We start from the raw sequence: 16556 nt of genomic DNA, 5'->3' as shown, positions 1-16556 counted from the left end.
CGCACTAGAATATAAAAGGGGAGAGTCCCCCCACACCCTTCCCCCTTCCTCTGGCGTCGCCACCGCCATCCCGCGTGTACATCAAGCCAGAGTAGCGGGCTGTTTTTGTCGCACTCTGTATATACTGTGCGGCGGTGGTCTTGGGGGAGAGACGAGACTGCCGGGGCAGCCGGTGCGTCCATCCGGCAGTGAGGAAAGGGGAGGGGAAAGGGGGGAGGTCTCCGCAGAAAATACTCCTAATTACGGTTTGTCTAGAGATTATTAAAAGTGATAAAAAATAAAAAGAGTATAAGTTTCGGGGCGACGCAAATTACATACACAGTTCGTGCTCGCTCTGTAAGCCGTAAGCTCGCTCCGTGCTTCCACGACGCACGCGCAGGGGTAAGGCCCGCGCTGTAACGCACGCAAGTTACATAACTGTTACGAGGGGAGGTGGGGGCGGGGTTGTTTGTCGAGCGAGTGCCGGCGGGCGCGCCCCGCGCCGCCCCCAGCCCCCACGCACCCCCCTCTCACACTCTTTGAAGGTTTTAGGCCGGTGAGGTGCCGCTCATACCCACTCGAGCTGCGCCCCCCCCCTCCCCTCCTCCCCGCCGCAGCGCCTCCTCCGTCGCTAGGCCTGCTAATCTCTTTGAAGCCTCGCAATACCCTAATGGTGGAGCGTCTTCCCCGTGAAAACCGCATAATTGCAATTACGAGTAATTGGAGTGTGGGGTGTTTGGCGCCACTCGGCGGCTCGGGTGCGTCGGCGCCGCCGCCCGCGGATTAATGTTTTTTTTGCACATATTTTATACACAAAATGCTGCCATGCACGCACTCCGTTAAAAGTAATGAACATGATTCGCGACTTGAGCAGAACCCCTGCTCGATAGAGTTGCCTTCAATCATACACTTTTTTGTGTCTTTCTCTTCTAAAACACTAGGCGAATTATTTAATTTTTGCTTAAGTGGTGAGTACCGGGTGCGAGCGGCCAGGCCTCAGGCCGCCGCGGGCACAGGCCCCTCCCTCAGTGTGCAGCCCAGCACCAGCCGCTCCCATACTCGGCAGTCGTGTGTGAGTTTGTTCCTGAATATTGCACCGGGGGCCGGGCGGGGGCCGCGGTGGTGTTAGGTTTCACAGTCGGACCTTGCCGGTCCTACGCGCCGAGGTCGAGGCCGTGCTCAGAGAGGCGCTGGTGTGGTGCTGCCATGGCGCGTAGTTTTAATGAAAGCCAATACATACTGCATGGCGAGGCTAGAACTAGTTGTAGGGCCTCCCCCTCCCCTTCCCCCTTCTCCATCCCCTCTCTCCTCCCCCTCCATTTCTCTTCTTCAGCTTCAGCGGGCCCCTGCCATAGTAGAGAGCTGCTGGAGCACTATGGGACTGGATAGTTATTACAAGTCCTGGCTTCGGCCTGCCTGCCTATTCAGGTGAGTGGCCTTTAGGGAGTTGAGGGGGAAGTGGGACAGGCACCATTGCCCTACATAACGGCCGTAATAAAAATCGGTGCGAAAATATGAAGTTGCGCTCGGACGGCTATTGGGTGGGGCACGCAGTACAGCATCCCCCCCCCTCTCCCTTTCCCCTCGACCTCCCTCTCTTCTCCTCCAAAAAGGCTGAGAGGGCGCGGGGTCCGAGGAAAGTGAGCAAAAAGCTTCAATTCTATTATCGAAAGTCGAGCTCTGCGCGCTCGAGTTATGGGGCCGTGCACACGCCGCGCCACACCTGCAAACAGTTCTCTCCACCTATGCCTGCCCCCCCCCCCCACACACACACACCTCTTTCCTCAACTACATCAAACGGGGGTGGGGGTAAGTTATGGAAGGGGGTAAAGAACGTCGTTCGAAACCCACGATATATCTGTGGAACTCCTCTCGCACGTGGGTGGGTGTTCGCCGAAACACACCACCAGGTGAGGGAGGGCGAGCCAAAGTGCGCGTGGGGACGGTGTCATGCAAACTTTAAAGAAATTCGGTAGCCATGTAAGCAGACTAGCTCCAGGAGAGCGTTTCTCGAGGCGGTGCCAGTGACGGCGCCTGCCACGCGCTGGGTAGGCCAGCCCGCCAAGCAGCCGTGTGAATGCGGCGGCCGCTCCGCCTTAACTTGACAACCCCCTCACGCTGTCCTATCTGTGTTGCAGGTTGCCTCTTGGATGGAGCGCCCCCCGACGTGCCGCCGCGGAACGTGGCCATGAGTCGCATGAACGGCCGGAGCGGCGGCCACTGCGGCCTGGGCAGCACCCTGCCGCCCATGAGCTCCCTGGGGGGCCATGGGGGCCACGGCGTCCACGGCAGCCTCAACACCTTCGGCGGCCAGGGGGGCCACGGGACGCTGCCCAACATGGCCAACATGACCAACCTGGGCGTGGGCCTGGGTGGCCAGGACCCGGACGGCGAGTTCGAGCCGTCGTGTCTCGTGCGCACCCCGTCCGGCAACGTGTACATACCCACAGGTATCATCTTGATAGATCTACGTGTGTGAGTACGACGGGAGTTCGTCCATCGGGTCAGCTGTTACTAATGGCGCTTCTTTTTATTTTAGATGTTTCGAAGAATTCTCAGCTGGACTACAAATCCAATTCTTCATGTAGTAGTCCTTCAAAAGGAGAAAATTTGAAAAAATCTGAAAGGTAGGGGGAATGTTATCTGTGTACTTGCAACACATTGATTTTCTTGTAAACATCCATGAAATTATAATTTTCTACATTCTTTGAACTAACCAGTTTATTATCTGTTATCTGTAGGGGCACCCTGCCCTTTGGAGCTGCTGTCCCAGTTTTGCCAGTTCGCAATAATTTAAGGAGACCTAACTCAGGCCACTTTTCACAACCAAGGTTGCATTTTAGAAAAGGATTGGCCGCTAGATGTTCATGGAAATGCACATCAATATGTTTTATTTCCATCACAATTGTTCTCATTGCTATCATTGCATACATGATGTCAGGTCAGTATTTTTTTATCTTTACTTTATAGTGGCTAAATTTAAGTTATTTTAGAATAAATGGGTCACTTTTTTACACAACTCTATGGTTAATAAGCCCAATGTCTTACTTGTGTTGTCTTTTGTACAGCAGCCAACCTTGTTTATTGGTCCTATCAAAGTTCTAAATCATGCACTGTGCATGTGAATGAGAATGCTGAGCCATTTCCCAAAACTACTTCACCAGAAGTATCGGTGAATCGGTCATCCACTAACCGTCCAAGGCCAGCTACATCGTCAGGAGGTAAAACGTTTGTTGCCACAACGCACATGCAGCCTGGTTTGAACTCTAAATCTCGAAAACGTAGAGACACTAGAACAAAGCATGAAGTAGTTTCATCACCTTACAGCACTTCAGTAATTACTGATAATCCACCCTCTATAGAGAGCCCTGCATCTGTAGAGTCTATTGAGCTTGAATCTGACCATCTTTTGTTGCATGATGGGGATTTGCATGGTGTTGGGTATAGTTTGGATGCTTTTCCTTCCATGTTGAAAGAAGATGATGTAGAAGAAAATGGTTCTGGTGGTAGCTTGCAGCATGCAGTACTTGAGTATATGTCCTCAACTGAACCAAGTGTGGCAGTGACTAATCAAATTAATCTTGGTGGCACTAACAAGGCTCCAAATAATTATTTGCATACATTTGGAGATATTAACCCAACTTCAGCTGGCTTAGGGGATACCTCTGAAGTACCTTTTGTAGATGCTGAAGTATTTGATCATCAAGATGGTTCTACTAAAAGTGATGTGGAAAGAGAGATTCCTCCTGCTCCCCTTGAAATTGCAGTAACGGATGACACACTAAATAATGATCTCGACAAGATAAAAGAAAATTTTAACTCTGAAGAAGAAAAGCCTCAGCAAGATTCGCCAGTTTATGCGTACGGATCTGATAATATTGAATTTATTGAGCTTAAACAAGATCCAGAATTGTCGGTGAAGGGTTCAAACGAGCATGTGGATGACACTCAGTATGAATCAACACTTGATATTGGTAAAGATGAAACATTTCAAAGTTCAGGTGAAAATGAAGTCAATGGAAATATATTCAGTGGCAACAGGACTTCTCCTAATCTCGTACTTAATGTTTCATCAGATTCGGTGCATGTTGAAAATACTTCTCAAACTCTCCTGCAAAGTCGAAACACTCACAAAACCAATCTTGAAAGCTTTTCACCTCCATCTTTCTCAGGCTTGAGTCCTAACCAAAAGACCTTGGCTCATAAAAATGTGACTAATCAATCTGTACTTTTAGAGACATCTCATCATACCAAGCGTGTACTTGTGAATGTAACTATTGCTACTGAAGAAAATGGAGATAATCAAGAAAAACATCAACAGGTTTATGTTCTTTCTGTAGCTGTTCCTTCTGATGAAGATTCCTCAAATGTGCATGCAGAATCCATTGATCTGAGCCCTCCTCAGCAAAATATTGCTTCAGTGCACCTTGGCTTAAAGGGAGGGAGCTCAAATTTGTCTCAACATTCTACTTTAAGACCCTCAGGATTGCTTCCCACGCCATCTTCTTCTACACATCAGTCATGGGGTGGTCATTGCAAGTGCTCGTGCCCCTGCCTGGATGTCAAATCTAGTTCAAAGAATGAACAACACTCAAATTTGTCCGTAATTTCAGGAAACCATGAAGTGGCTGATCCAACTAATGTAAATGACACAAGACAAGTTGATGTCAATACTGATCGCTACACTCCAAAACTGAACCATACTTCCCATACTGCCAATAAGGATGCCAGTGAAACTGATAACTTAGTTACATCAAGCCAAGTTTCTCCCTTGTTTATTGAATCAAAAGAGATATTAAACACCACCTTAAATATATCCGATGTCACTGAAAACTCTTTGTATGAAGAGCTATTTCCAACATTTGAGCTAGAAGGGGATTCATTTGAAGATACTTCACCCAATCCCACAACTGAGCCACAACTAGATACAACAACCCAAGAGCAATGTGTGCAGCCCACTCAGCCTCCTCCTATCATCCTTTTATTAGAAGGTGAGAACGTTAACAAAAAGTAAAATTAATCTTAAAAGATTTAAAAAATTGGACTGTGTAACATTAACTCTTGTCCCGCCCTGTCAACTATTTCAGTTGGGTCATTTTCTTACTGTAACCATACCTATCTTAACTATCTCGTTCCTCCCTTGAATTTCAGGTGTTTACTGACTTCTCATCTCTTTCCTCCATAGGATTATATCTTGTTCCTCTGGTTCTATGTGCATGTACTGCAGTTACCTATGTAATGGCTTTTGTTTTGTGCATGAATATTGTAGGAAGACCTAGTTTGAAGAACGCGCTGTTTTCATTACAACGTTTGCTCTTTCTTAACTTGTCTATTTTAAAGTAGTGATTATGTTTGCAAGTTGCATTTGTAGAGCTACCTCTGCACTAGTATCATTGTCTAGTTTAGCTCCGACTTTATGCTTTTCTGTTTCTATTTCCCCACTGCATTCTTATAAAGCAGAATTTTCACATTCTAACTCCTTTTTGTCCTTAACATTAATACTTCATGAATTTAATGAATGCACTAGGTAATGATATATCACTTTTTATATTTTATTTCTATCACAATAATAACTTCTTTTGTTTCCTTTTAATAAATAGGAGCAAAGACAGTTCCAATGAGGACTTTCCCTCCTGATGGTACTACATTTGCACAAGTTCAACTCGGGCAGAGGTTGTCACAAGAGATTCCTGCTTATGGGTATTGGAATATGCAGTTCTATCAGTCAAGGGCAGCATTTGTGTCATTTGATTGGAGTATACCTCGCGGTGCTTCCATTGGCGTTTATGCCAGAAGAAATGCTCTTCCAACTCACACTCATTACGACATTCTAGAGGTTTTGTCAGGTTTTAAGCCTCGTCAAGTTAGATCTACTCATGTAAGTCATTTTTTGTTTTATTATTGGATTCTATTTTACATTTCTTTTGGTTATTTTGTCATCTTTAATGTTTCACTCCTGTCCTATTTCCCCCTTTTGTATTTACCAAATATTCTGGTGTTTCAAACTCTTATCATAGCTAAAAAGCAAATAATTATTTGCTATGTATTTTAATTTTCTAATGGTACAATTCTTTTTATTTATTTTTTTACAGCCGCTCATGAAAAAGGAAGTTAGCCACTACTTGGAACAGGGTCACTGGTTCCTTTCCTTATACAATGATGATGGAGATCCGCAAGAAGTCTCATTCATGGCTGCAGTTTCTGAAGATCTTACCACCAATTGTCCTAATGGTTGCTCGGGTAAAGGAGAATGCATACTGGGGCACTGTCAGTGTAAGCCAGGATTTGGAGGGGAAGACTGTAGTGAAAGTATGTACAAAGGACTCCTTTTATATTATTGTTTATTTGGTCTCAAAATTCGTTACTCAATTCTTCATCATGAAATATTTTCTTTGTTTTAAGGTGTATGTCCAGTGCTATGCAGTCAGCGCGGTGAGTATATCAATGGCGAGTGTCATTGCAATCCAGGATGGAAAGGAAAGGAATGCAGCTTGAGGCATGATGAATGTGAAGTGCCTGATTGTAATGGACATGGGCATTGTACCAATGGAAAATGCACTTGTGTCCATGGTTTCAAAGGGAAATTTTGTGATCTAGGTAAGTTTGTGTTAATATCATTAATAGAAAGTTCCCGTTTCCTTTTTAGTTTTTGTGAGTTTAAACTCAAAAATCTTTTGATATTAGTTACCTTTCTTACAAATTATGCTTCTCAGAATAAGTTTATGCATTAAAACATGCCTTATCCGTACATATCTTTATGATTTCCTTTTTTCAGTAGTTGAAGCTATGTATCATCATTCATTCATTTATTTGCATGAAAATACACACTATCTGTGAAATGGTGATTTGCATGTCAGCATGTTATGTTGCAGTTTTTGCTATGGATTGCTTTAGTTGGCTACTACTACCTATTAACTTCATTCTGTTGGGGAATGGGAGACCATATTTTTCTGTGCTTCTTTGTTCTAACTTTCACATGAATGTTTTTAATGCAATTTTATGTTTGGTTCTTATCGTGCCTTTTGTTTTTCTTGTTCCAATTATGAAGTAGATAAATTTTCTTCTGCTTTTATTTTAAGAAAGTGTTGTGTTATTTATGTATGCTTGTTTTCTCTTTTTTTTTAGTGGATTGTCCACATCCCAACTGTACGGGTCATGGATACTGCACATCCGAAGGAAGTTGTCTCTGTAAACGTGGTTGGAAGGGAGCTGATTGTTCTGTTACTGACAGTGATGCACTTCAGTGCCTTCCAAATTGCTCAGGACATGGTTCATTCGACTTGGAAACACAGACTTGTACTTGTGAACGAATGTGGTCAGGAGATGACTGTTCCAAAGGTAATAAAAACTCTTTAAGATATGTTTTTTTTAAATTGTATTTTTCAAGGAACTTATTATTTATTTCTTTTTTCACAGAACTGTGTGATAAGGACTGTGGACCACATGGTCACTGCATGGGTGATAGTTGTATATGTGATTCTGGGTGGTCGGGAGAGTATTGTATGCTCAAACAGTGTGACCAAAGGTAATGATTAAGAAATTTTGAAATTGGTCTTTTTCATGTCTTAACAGAGCATTTAATGTATTCTGTTTCTACTTGTCTGTTTTAGATGCAATGAACATGGCCAATGTAAGAATGGGACTTGTCTTTGTGTCACTGGCTGGAATGGAAAGCACTGTACAATGGAAGGCTGTCCCAAAGGTTGCGCTGGTCATGGCCAGTGTCGAGTTAATGGAGAAGGCCTATGGGAATGTCGTTGCTATGAGGGCTGGGATGGGAAAGACTGTGGTGTACCCCTTGAGCAAAGTTGTTCAGATCAGAGGGATAATGACAAAGGTAAGTTTTATACTTCATCCTTGCAATATTGTCATTAATTTCCAACCACTTCATAAAGTTTTATAATTATTTCATTTCTTTTCTTACAGACAATCTTATTGATTGTCAAGATCCTGAGTGTTGTACAAACCCACAGTGCAGGTCATCTCAATTATGTATTACTTCTCCTAAGCCAATTGACATTTTGCTTCGGAAACAACCCCCAGCTATTACAGCTTCATTTTTTGAACGCATGAAGTTCCTTATTGAGGAAGGTAGTCTACAGCGATATGCCAAGCAGGATGCTCTAAATGAAAGGTAAAATAAGATTTGTTTCCTTTACTTACTCTTTATACATAAGGTTTATGAAATTGAACACTAACCCCCTAAAATAAAATTGAGAATCTCAGAATGATTATTGACTAAATTGTTAAGGCCCATTATGTCAGATCAGTCCAAAAGAAATTTCTCTACAATTAAACATAGATTTTTTCAATATTATGTGAAAAACCTACATGGAACGCGTTAAGCATTTCCCTATATCTGCTCATGATCTATCTTCAAGTTGCAATCAAAGAAAAGATGCAGTTTCAATTAGAGGAGTTATATCATTGGGTGGGGGAGGGTAATATCTATTAAATTTTATTGTTTGTATTGATCTGATAGGCTTCAGTTGGCTCTACATTACCTACATCACTTCTCAAACCTGAATTTCTATTCGACTATTTTACATATACCATACGGTCCAGTACTGCACATAAATAGAATATTTTATACAGAATGAAAAGAACATAATAGTGCAGTATTTTGAATTATTTTTTAAGATTTGTCTGGTAGATTCCAGTCTAAAAAGTCTAGACCCTGGACATTGGTCACCACCACTATGTATAAAACCGAGCATACCCAATTTCACTTTTATTTTGGCCACTCCATGTATGTGTTCCATGTATCTGTCCTGTGTCTGTCCATGTGTTGCATTTATGTGCCCAATGTGTTGTCTGTTGTTTGTGTCCTAGTGCACTCAGTTCTTCGTTCTGTTTTTCTTTACCTATCCAAAATAAAATTTGGGGAGGAATGAAAGATATTTAATATCAAGCTGCTTAGCTATTATATAAAATAATTTTGATAAATTTTTATGATAAAGTTAGTCATTAACTGATGGTACTCTTTAATCAAATTCAATTGATTGAACTAGTGTTGGAACTTTAATTTCAACACTCTTTGCATTCATCCAAAATTATCTGCTTCTGTTTTTCATTTCTTAATTTTTAACCTTTCAACTTTTCCTTCCCTTCCTGTGGCTGCGCCTTCAGTGTGTTTTGGAATCACTTCAATATGAGGTAAGGGTGCACTGGGGGTCTTGACCCTATACACCCTTGAGTTAAAGTAGATGTTTTCCCTTTTGTGTTTTATTTTTCTGTGTGACTTTTACTTTGACTTTGTCAGTATGTTGTGTTGTGTTGTGTTTGTCTTGTGTGGTTACCACCCTTTCCTTCTGGTGCTTTTCCTTTGGTATCATTTAGTCGTCTTTTTTTTTCTTTCTTTAAAAAAAATTTTTACATGAGTGGATCACAATCCCTTTCCTTGATCACTAAGTAGTTTTTTCATCAATCTTGAAACATGGTGACAATATTTTAAGAACAGATAAACCTAGCAATGCTGCTTTTCTATATCTGAAGTGATAGATGCATATGCATATCTTGAATGAGTTATAGCTGTAGCCTATACTCATGAGGCAATCAATAACAATTTGCTCTCAGTGTTTGTTGCCTCTTTATGAACATTGCAATATCATCACATCTTGTGTAGGTTTTGGTTTACTCTAAGTGTTAATCAAACTTCACTTATCCTGTAATTCAAAATTGATATCAACCTTTAAGGATTTCTGTGTTGCTACTGGTGTTGAAGTGTTACAGTACTGATAATTTAACACTCAAGAGTTTTTGTAGAATTTAGTTCATGATGCAAATGATTTTAGTTAAAATTATATTTTTTTGAAACTACTTTCATTATGACTTCTTATGTTGCTGTTACTAATAGTTATTTATTTTCTTTAGCCGCTCTGCTGTTGTCCGAGGCCGAGTAGTTACCTCTATGGGAATGGGTATGATGGGAGTACGAGTTGGTACAACAAATATAAATGATGGATACACGATGACCCGTGAAGACGGATGGTTTGATCTTCTACTGAATGGGGGTGGTGCGGTCACTCTGAAATTTGGCCGTTCCCCTTTCCCAGCTGTTCAATATGTTGTGAATGTGCCTTGGAATGAGGTAATTATTGCTTCCATTCAAAGAGCCAAGATTGATGATACAATGTTCCAACCATGTCACATTTTATATCATGTTGAAATTTCCTTAGGTTGTTGTAATTGACACTGTTATCATGGAAGTGGGAGATGACAGATCTGCGATTTTAGCCTCAGCCTCACCACCATCTCAAGCCTGTCAAGCACATGATTATGATATTATGAAACCTGTTGTCTTGGCAACATGGAAACATGGATTTCAAGGCGCTTGCCCTGATAAAAGTGCTATACTTGTTGAATCTCAGGTATGTTTGCACAGTAATGAAACTAGTATCATCCTAGATTTTTTTTATTGTCTTACATGATTTTCATAACTATTTCTCTTATTTTGTTTCTTTTGATGATTATACTTGTTTTAGTACTAAGCTAATACTTTATCTTTATTTATTCATAGGTGGTACAGGAAAGTATCCAGATCCCTGGTACTGGCTTGAATTTGGTGTATCACAGTTCTCGTTCTCCTGGATATTTGTCAACAATTCAATTACAACTTACACCTGAGGCTGTGCCACCAGCACTGAAACTGATTCACTTGCGCATTACAATCGAAGGAATACTTTTTGAGAAAGTTTTTGAAGCTGACCCAGTCATTAAGTTTACTTATGCTTGGAATCGACTCAATGTATACCGGCAGCGTGTCTATGGTGTCACTACAGCTGTTGTGAAAGTGGGCTATGAGTACAGCAATTGTTCAGATATCATTTGGGATGTCCAGACAACTAAACTGAGTGGGCATGACATGAGTATATCAGAAGTGGGTGGCTGGAATTTGGATATCCACCACAGATATAATTTCCATGAAGGAATCTTGCAGAAAGGCGATGGATCAAATCTTTACCTCAAACAAAGACCACATATCATCAGAACAATCTTGGGTGATGGACATCAGCGATCTGTCGAGTGTCCTGAGTGTGAAGGTGAATCAGCAGCAGGTAGTCAGAGGCTATTGGCTCCAGTTGCGCTTGCAGCCGCTCCTGATGGTTCCTTATTTGTGGGAGACTTTAACTTAGTACGTCGAATTTTAACTGATGGCACAGTGAGAACAGTTGTCAGGCTAAATGCAACAAGAGTTGCCTATCGGTATCATCTCTCACTTAGTCCTCTAGATAATACATTATACATATCTGATCCTGAAGCTCATCAAATCATTCGAGTAAGGAATGTTGATGACTATTCTGATCCAGATCATAATTGGGAGCCAGCTGTCGGGTCAGGGGAGAGATGTCTCCCTGGTGATGAAGCCCATTGTGGTGATGGAGCTCTTGCGCGAGATGCAAAGCTTGCCTATCCTAAAGGGGTTGCAGTTGCTGCAGATAATGTATTATACTTTGCTGATGGTACAAATATTCGCATGGTAGACCGTGATGGCATTGTCACAACTGTTATTGGAAACCACATGCACAAAAGTCACTGGAAATCAGTGCCATGTGAAGGAACTCTGCGAGTTGAAGAGGTTCACTTACGATGGCCCACAGATCTTGCTATCAATCCTCTAGACAATTCTCTACATATTATTGATGATCATGTAATTCTGAAACTGACAAGTGATGGAAGAGTCAAAGTCGCAGCTGGTCGACCTATTTTGTGCACTGGTCCTCCAGCTACTCACGATTCAGAGTTAGCAACACATGCAGCATTAGTGATGCCACAGTCTATTGCCTTTGGACCTTCAGGTGATCTATATGTTGCAGAAAGTGACTCTCAACGAATTAACAGAGTACGTGTCATTGGTACTGATGGCAAAATAAGCCACTTTGCTGGAGCAGAATCAAAATGCAACTGCTTAGACCGAGGATGTGACTGTTTTGAGGAAGACCATTACCTTGCAGCTACAGCAAAATTCAATACTATTTCATCAATTACTGCCACACCTGATGGGGTTGTTCATATTGCAGATCAAGCAAATTACAGGATACGCTCTGTTACTGCTAGCATTCCTGAAGCTAGTGCAACCCGGGAGTATGAAATCTATCAACCAGAGACTCAAGAAGTATATGTCTTCAATAGATTTGGTCAACACATAGCTACCAAGAACCTGCTGACTGGCGAAACTTTGTATCTTTTCACTTACAATGTCAACACAAGTAATGGGAAATTGAGTACTGTCACTGATGCCCAAGCAAACAAAGTTTTTCTTCTGAGAGATTATTCCAGTCAAGTCAATTCTATTGAAAATACAAAAGGGCAAAAGTGTCGCCTTCGAATGTCACGCATGCGCCTCCTTGCTGAGCTTTCTACACCTGACAATTATAATGTCAGTCTTGATTATCATGGACCAACTGGTCTACTAAAATCCAAACTTGATAGCACTGGACGAAGCTATGTTTACAGTTATGATGAATTTGGAAGACTAACTTCTGCTGTGACTCCAACTGGTCGCATTGTTGGTCTGGAATTTGATTTAAGTCAAAAAGGTGCAATGGTTCGTGTTAAACAGGATGGAAGAAGACCTGAATCTCTGCTAATCAAAGGATCGTCTGTGGTCACAAAGCTCGGAGAAGCCCGACAGAAAACAGTGTTATTTGCTGATGGTAGTGTTGCCACAACTACACCATGGGGGCATACTATTAGTACAGATACTGTACCTTACAATGTTCTCTCAGACATTGATCCTATGCTTGGCGAGAGTTATCCTGTGCCTGCAAAGCAGAGAACTGAGGTTGGTGGAGATTTGGCCAACAGCTTTGAGTGGCGTTATTTCCGAGGTCAAAGCATGCAAGGGCAAGTCAACACAAAAACCAAAGCAATTGCCAAAGTTGTAGGTCCTGTTGGACGAAAGCTTCGGGTGAATGGAGAGAACATTCTTGCTCTGGAGTACGATAAGGACTCCAATTCAGTGGCAGTTTTCATGGATGACAGGGTAGAACTTATAAATATTACTTATGACAGGACAGCCCGTCCTATCAAGTGGGGTCCCAGAAATGGCATTTTCTCTGGTGTGGAACTTGAGTATGATCGCTTCTCTCGTCTTACAAGCTGGAAGTGGGGTGAGCTGAGTGAAACCTATGGCTTTGACAGAGCTGGCCGTCTCAATGAAATTCGTTATGCTGATGGTTCATCACTACAGTATGCTTTCAAGGACCAGTTCAGTAGTTTGGTAAGTATTGCACCTTAAATTTGTTCTATGCTTGATTTGCAGGTCATTGCCCAACTGAGTGTGACCAATAATATTTCAAATTTATTTTCAGCCATTAAAGGTAACAACTCCTAGAGGATCAGACTATCTGTTACAATATGATGAAGCTGGTGCCTTGCAGTCACTAACTACTCCAAGAGGACATATTCATGCATTTAGTCTTCAAACATCTCTAGGATTTTTCAAGTATCAATACTATTCCCCTGTCAATAGACATCCGTTTGAAATTCTGTACAATGATGATGGGCAAATTATTGCCAAAGTATACCCCCATCAATCTGGAAGGGTTGCTTACGTGTATGATCAAACCGGAAAATTAGATACTGTACTTGCTGGTAGGTTTGATAGAGCTCGAGATTATCATATTTATAAGTTGTTGCATGGTGTTTAAAATTTAATTTTCATGAAAATTCCAGGTATGTCTTCAATTCACTACAGTTACCAAGAAAATTCTAATGTTCTGAAATACATTGATATCATAGAGCCACACTTTGAACTAAAACATGAATTTAAATATCATGGAGGCCTCCTGAAGAATGAAAAGTTGCAATTTGGAAGTAAAACTGGTCTAGACAACACCCATTACAGGTACTTGTTTATTTTTATTTCTGTACTAAAGTATCTCCTATTCTCCTCTGACATTGAAATTTACTTTTCTAGGTATCAATATGATGGAAATGCACGACTCTCAGCTGTTGATGTTGACATAAATAGTAAACAGTTACCTCAGATACGCCTTAAACACAATCAGAATTTGGGAATGCTTGAGAGTATTAGTGATCTTCGTATATTCCGAAATATGTTTAACAAATCTGTCATGCAAGACAATGCCAAACAGTTTCTTACAATTATTGATTATGATAGCCATGGTCGCATAAAGTCCGTTCTTATCAACATAAAAGCATTTGATGTGTTCAGGTACTTCAGTGAGCTTAAGAATCAAACAAAAGTTTTTATATGAGTCTTCAGTGTTTAATCTAATATTTTTTGATTTGACAGGCTTGAGTTGGAGTATGACAAAAGGAATCGTATTAAGACCCAACAGTTTTTGATTGGGAGAACATCATCAATGGATCGGATAACTTATAACGCTGATGGACATGTGATGGAAGTTGTTGGTAGTGGAGCTAATAATTGGAAATTTGTGTATGATGAAAATGGAAATGTGATTGGAGCTATTGATCAAGGTCACAAGCAGTCACTTGGATATGATTTAGGTGACCGTGTTGTACAAGTTGGTGATGTTGAACTTATAAATTATGACTCAAGAGGTTTTGTTATACGTCGTGGAGAGCAAAAGTATAGGTATAATCCTAGAGGACAACTGACACATGCCTTTGAGCAAGATAAATTCTCAGCTTGGTATGCCTATGATGACAGAGGGAGGATGATTTCATGGAGAGATTCACAGGATAATATAACTCAACTCCTGTATGCATATCCTCACACACCTGACCTTGTGTCACATGTGCATTTTCCAAAAACAGGAAGAACGTTCCGTCTTCTTTATGATGACAGGAAGTTCCTTATTGCTGTGGAAACATTAGAACAAAGGTTCTATGTTGCCTGTGACCAAAATGGCTCACCATTGGCACTCTTTGATATAAATGGAAACATTATTAAAGAGGTTGGTGCCAGGTTTTTAAGTTCTAAAGAGTATATTCTGCATGTGTAACGTGACATCTATCTAAGTATTTGTTTATTCACACAGATCCGACGAACTCCATTTGGCAAAGTACAAATGGACTCCAACCCTGACTTCTACTTGCCTGTTGATTTCCATGGAGGCCTGCTTGACCCTCATACCCAATTAATTTACATAAATGGCCGTCTATACGACCCCAGTATAGGGCAATGGATGACACCTGCATGGGAGGAACTAGCCAGCCAATTAACAGCACCTACAGATGTATTTATCTATAGATTCCACAATAATGATCCAATAAATCCTCCTCAGAAGAGAGTCAACTACATGACAGGTAAGTTTGAGATATGTTTTACTTCTCACAGAAATGTCAAAAATATAATAAAACGTTGGTAAAACTATTTTTTTTTCCTTTCTAGATCTACAAAGTTGGCTCAACTTATTCGGATATGATATAAATAGTATGCTTGGATCATTGTATACAAGCAGTGCAGTTTATCATCCAGTTGCTTCTGTAAGGAACACACAGCTTGCACCTGAGTTTGCTGTTATGTCTGGCTTGCAGTGTTTGGTGGACAAGGTTTGTAGTTTCTAGGATATATATGCAGCTGCTACAACTTTTGTTAATAAAAGTAGAACAGTCTCTTTTAATGTTGCTTTGTATTTTAGGTCTCACAAAAGTTCTCAGAGTTAGGATTTGTTCCTGAACCACTATTAAAAATGGAAAGTCGAACAAGAAATTTATTGCCAAGAGTTGCCTACCGAAGAGCTATATTTGGTGAGGGGGTGCTTATTTCAAGAGGGCCTAGTGGACGTGCACTTGTCAGTGTTGTGGACAATGTCAATGGTGTTCTTCAAGATGTTGTTACCTCAGTTTTCAACAATTCCCATTTCCTGGATATTCACTTCAGTCTACATGATCAGGATGTCTTCTATTTTGTGAAAGTAAGTTAACTTAATTTTTGTCATTGTTATTGGAACAGAGAACTTATGGAGAGTAACATTCTATTTTTATTTATTCAATTTCAAGGACAATCCACTAAAAATTCGTGATGACATGGAGGAATTGAGGCGGTTGGGTGCAATGTTTAATGTGTCAACTCATGAAACTGCTGATCATGGTCAAAGCGGAACAAAGGAGTTAAGATTGCACAATCCAGATGCTGCAGTATTCATTCGGTATGGCTTCAAAAAAACTATCTGCTCAGTGAAAATAACTGACTATATGTTATAGAAATGTTATTACAATTTTTGCTCTATTTCAGCTATGGAACTGATCCAGATGTAGAACGGCAGAGAATTCTTAAGCATGCACACAAGCGGGCTGTTGAACAAGCATGGAAGTTGGAGAAAGCAATTGTATCTGCTGGATTCCGCGGACGTGGTGATTGGTCTCCAGAAGAAAGAGAAGAACTCATTTCAAATGGTGTTGTTGGTGGATGGGAAGGTGTAGAACTGCACACTTTACATCGTTATCCTCAACTTGCGGATGACCCAGGAAATGTTGCGTTCAGAAGAGATGCTAATAGGAAACGCCGAAAGAGTGGAAATGGGAAACATCGTATCCATCGACATGACTCATGATTCCGTTCCATGTCTAAATTTTGTTCAAAGACTGATCTGTATCTTTAAACGCATGCAGTCAACTCTTGCTGAGTGTTGGCAGTAATT

The 16556-nt window shown here is 41.1% G+C and overlaps 1 protein-coding gene across 7 annotated transcripts; it reads left to right on the top strand.

Annotated features, from left to right (window-relative positions):
* Window positions 1-2117: 2117 nt before the first annotated feature.
* Window positions 2118-16556, top strand: LOC113206438 (teneurin-m; the record flags this gene model as incomplete). Of its 7 annotated transcripts, none has more annotated exon segments than XM_052274059.1 (24): window positions 2118-2429; window positions 2519-2606; window positions 2721-2920; window positions 3048-3200; window positions 4593-4970; window positions 5580-5857; window positions 6072-6288; window positions 6382-6576; window positions 7105-7504; window positions 7590-7816; window positions 7906-8113; window positions 9109-9135; window positions 9853-10069; window positions 10158-10349; window positions 10499-13201; window positions 13293-13575; window positions 13657-13828; window positions 13901-14158; window positions 14240-14867; window positions 14952-15219; window positions 15305-15465; window positions 15555-15830; window positions 15916-16064; window positions 16151-16556. In XM_052274059.1, coding segments are annotated over 24 exon segments (8259 nt in total). In that variant the 5' UTR covers window positions 2118-2167.

Source organism: Frankliniella occidentalis, unplaced genomic scaffold (genome assembly GCF_000697945.3).
Source record: "Frankliniella occidentalis isolate FOCC.00 unplaced genomic scaffold, Focc_3.1 Scaffold332, whole genome shotgun sequence".
In the NCBI taxonomy this organism is placed as follows: domain Eukaryota; kingdom Metazoa; phylum Arthropoda; class Insecta; order Thysanoptera; family Thripidae; genus Frankliniella; species Frankliniella occidentalis.
The sequence above is the reverse complement of the archived record's forward strand: the minus strand, read 5'-3'. Positions and strand labels throughout refer to the sequence as shown.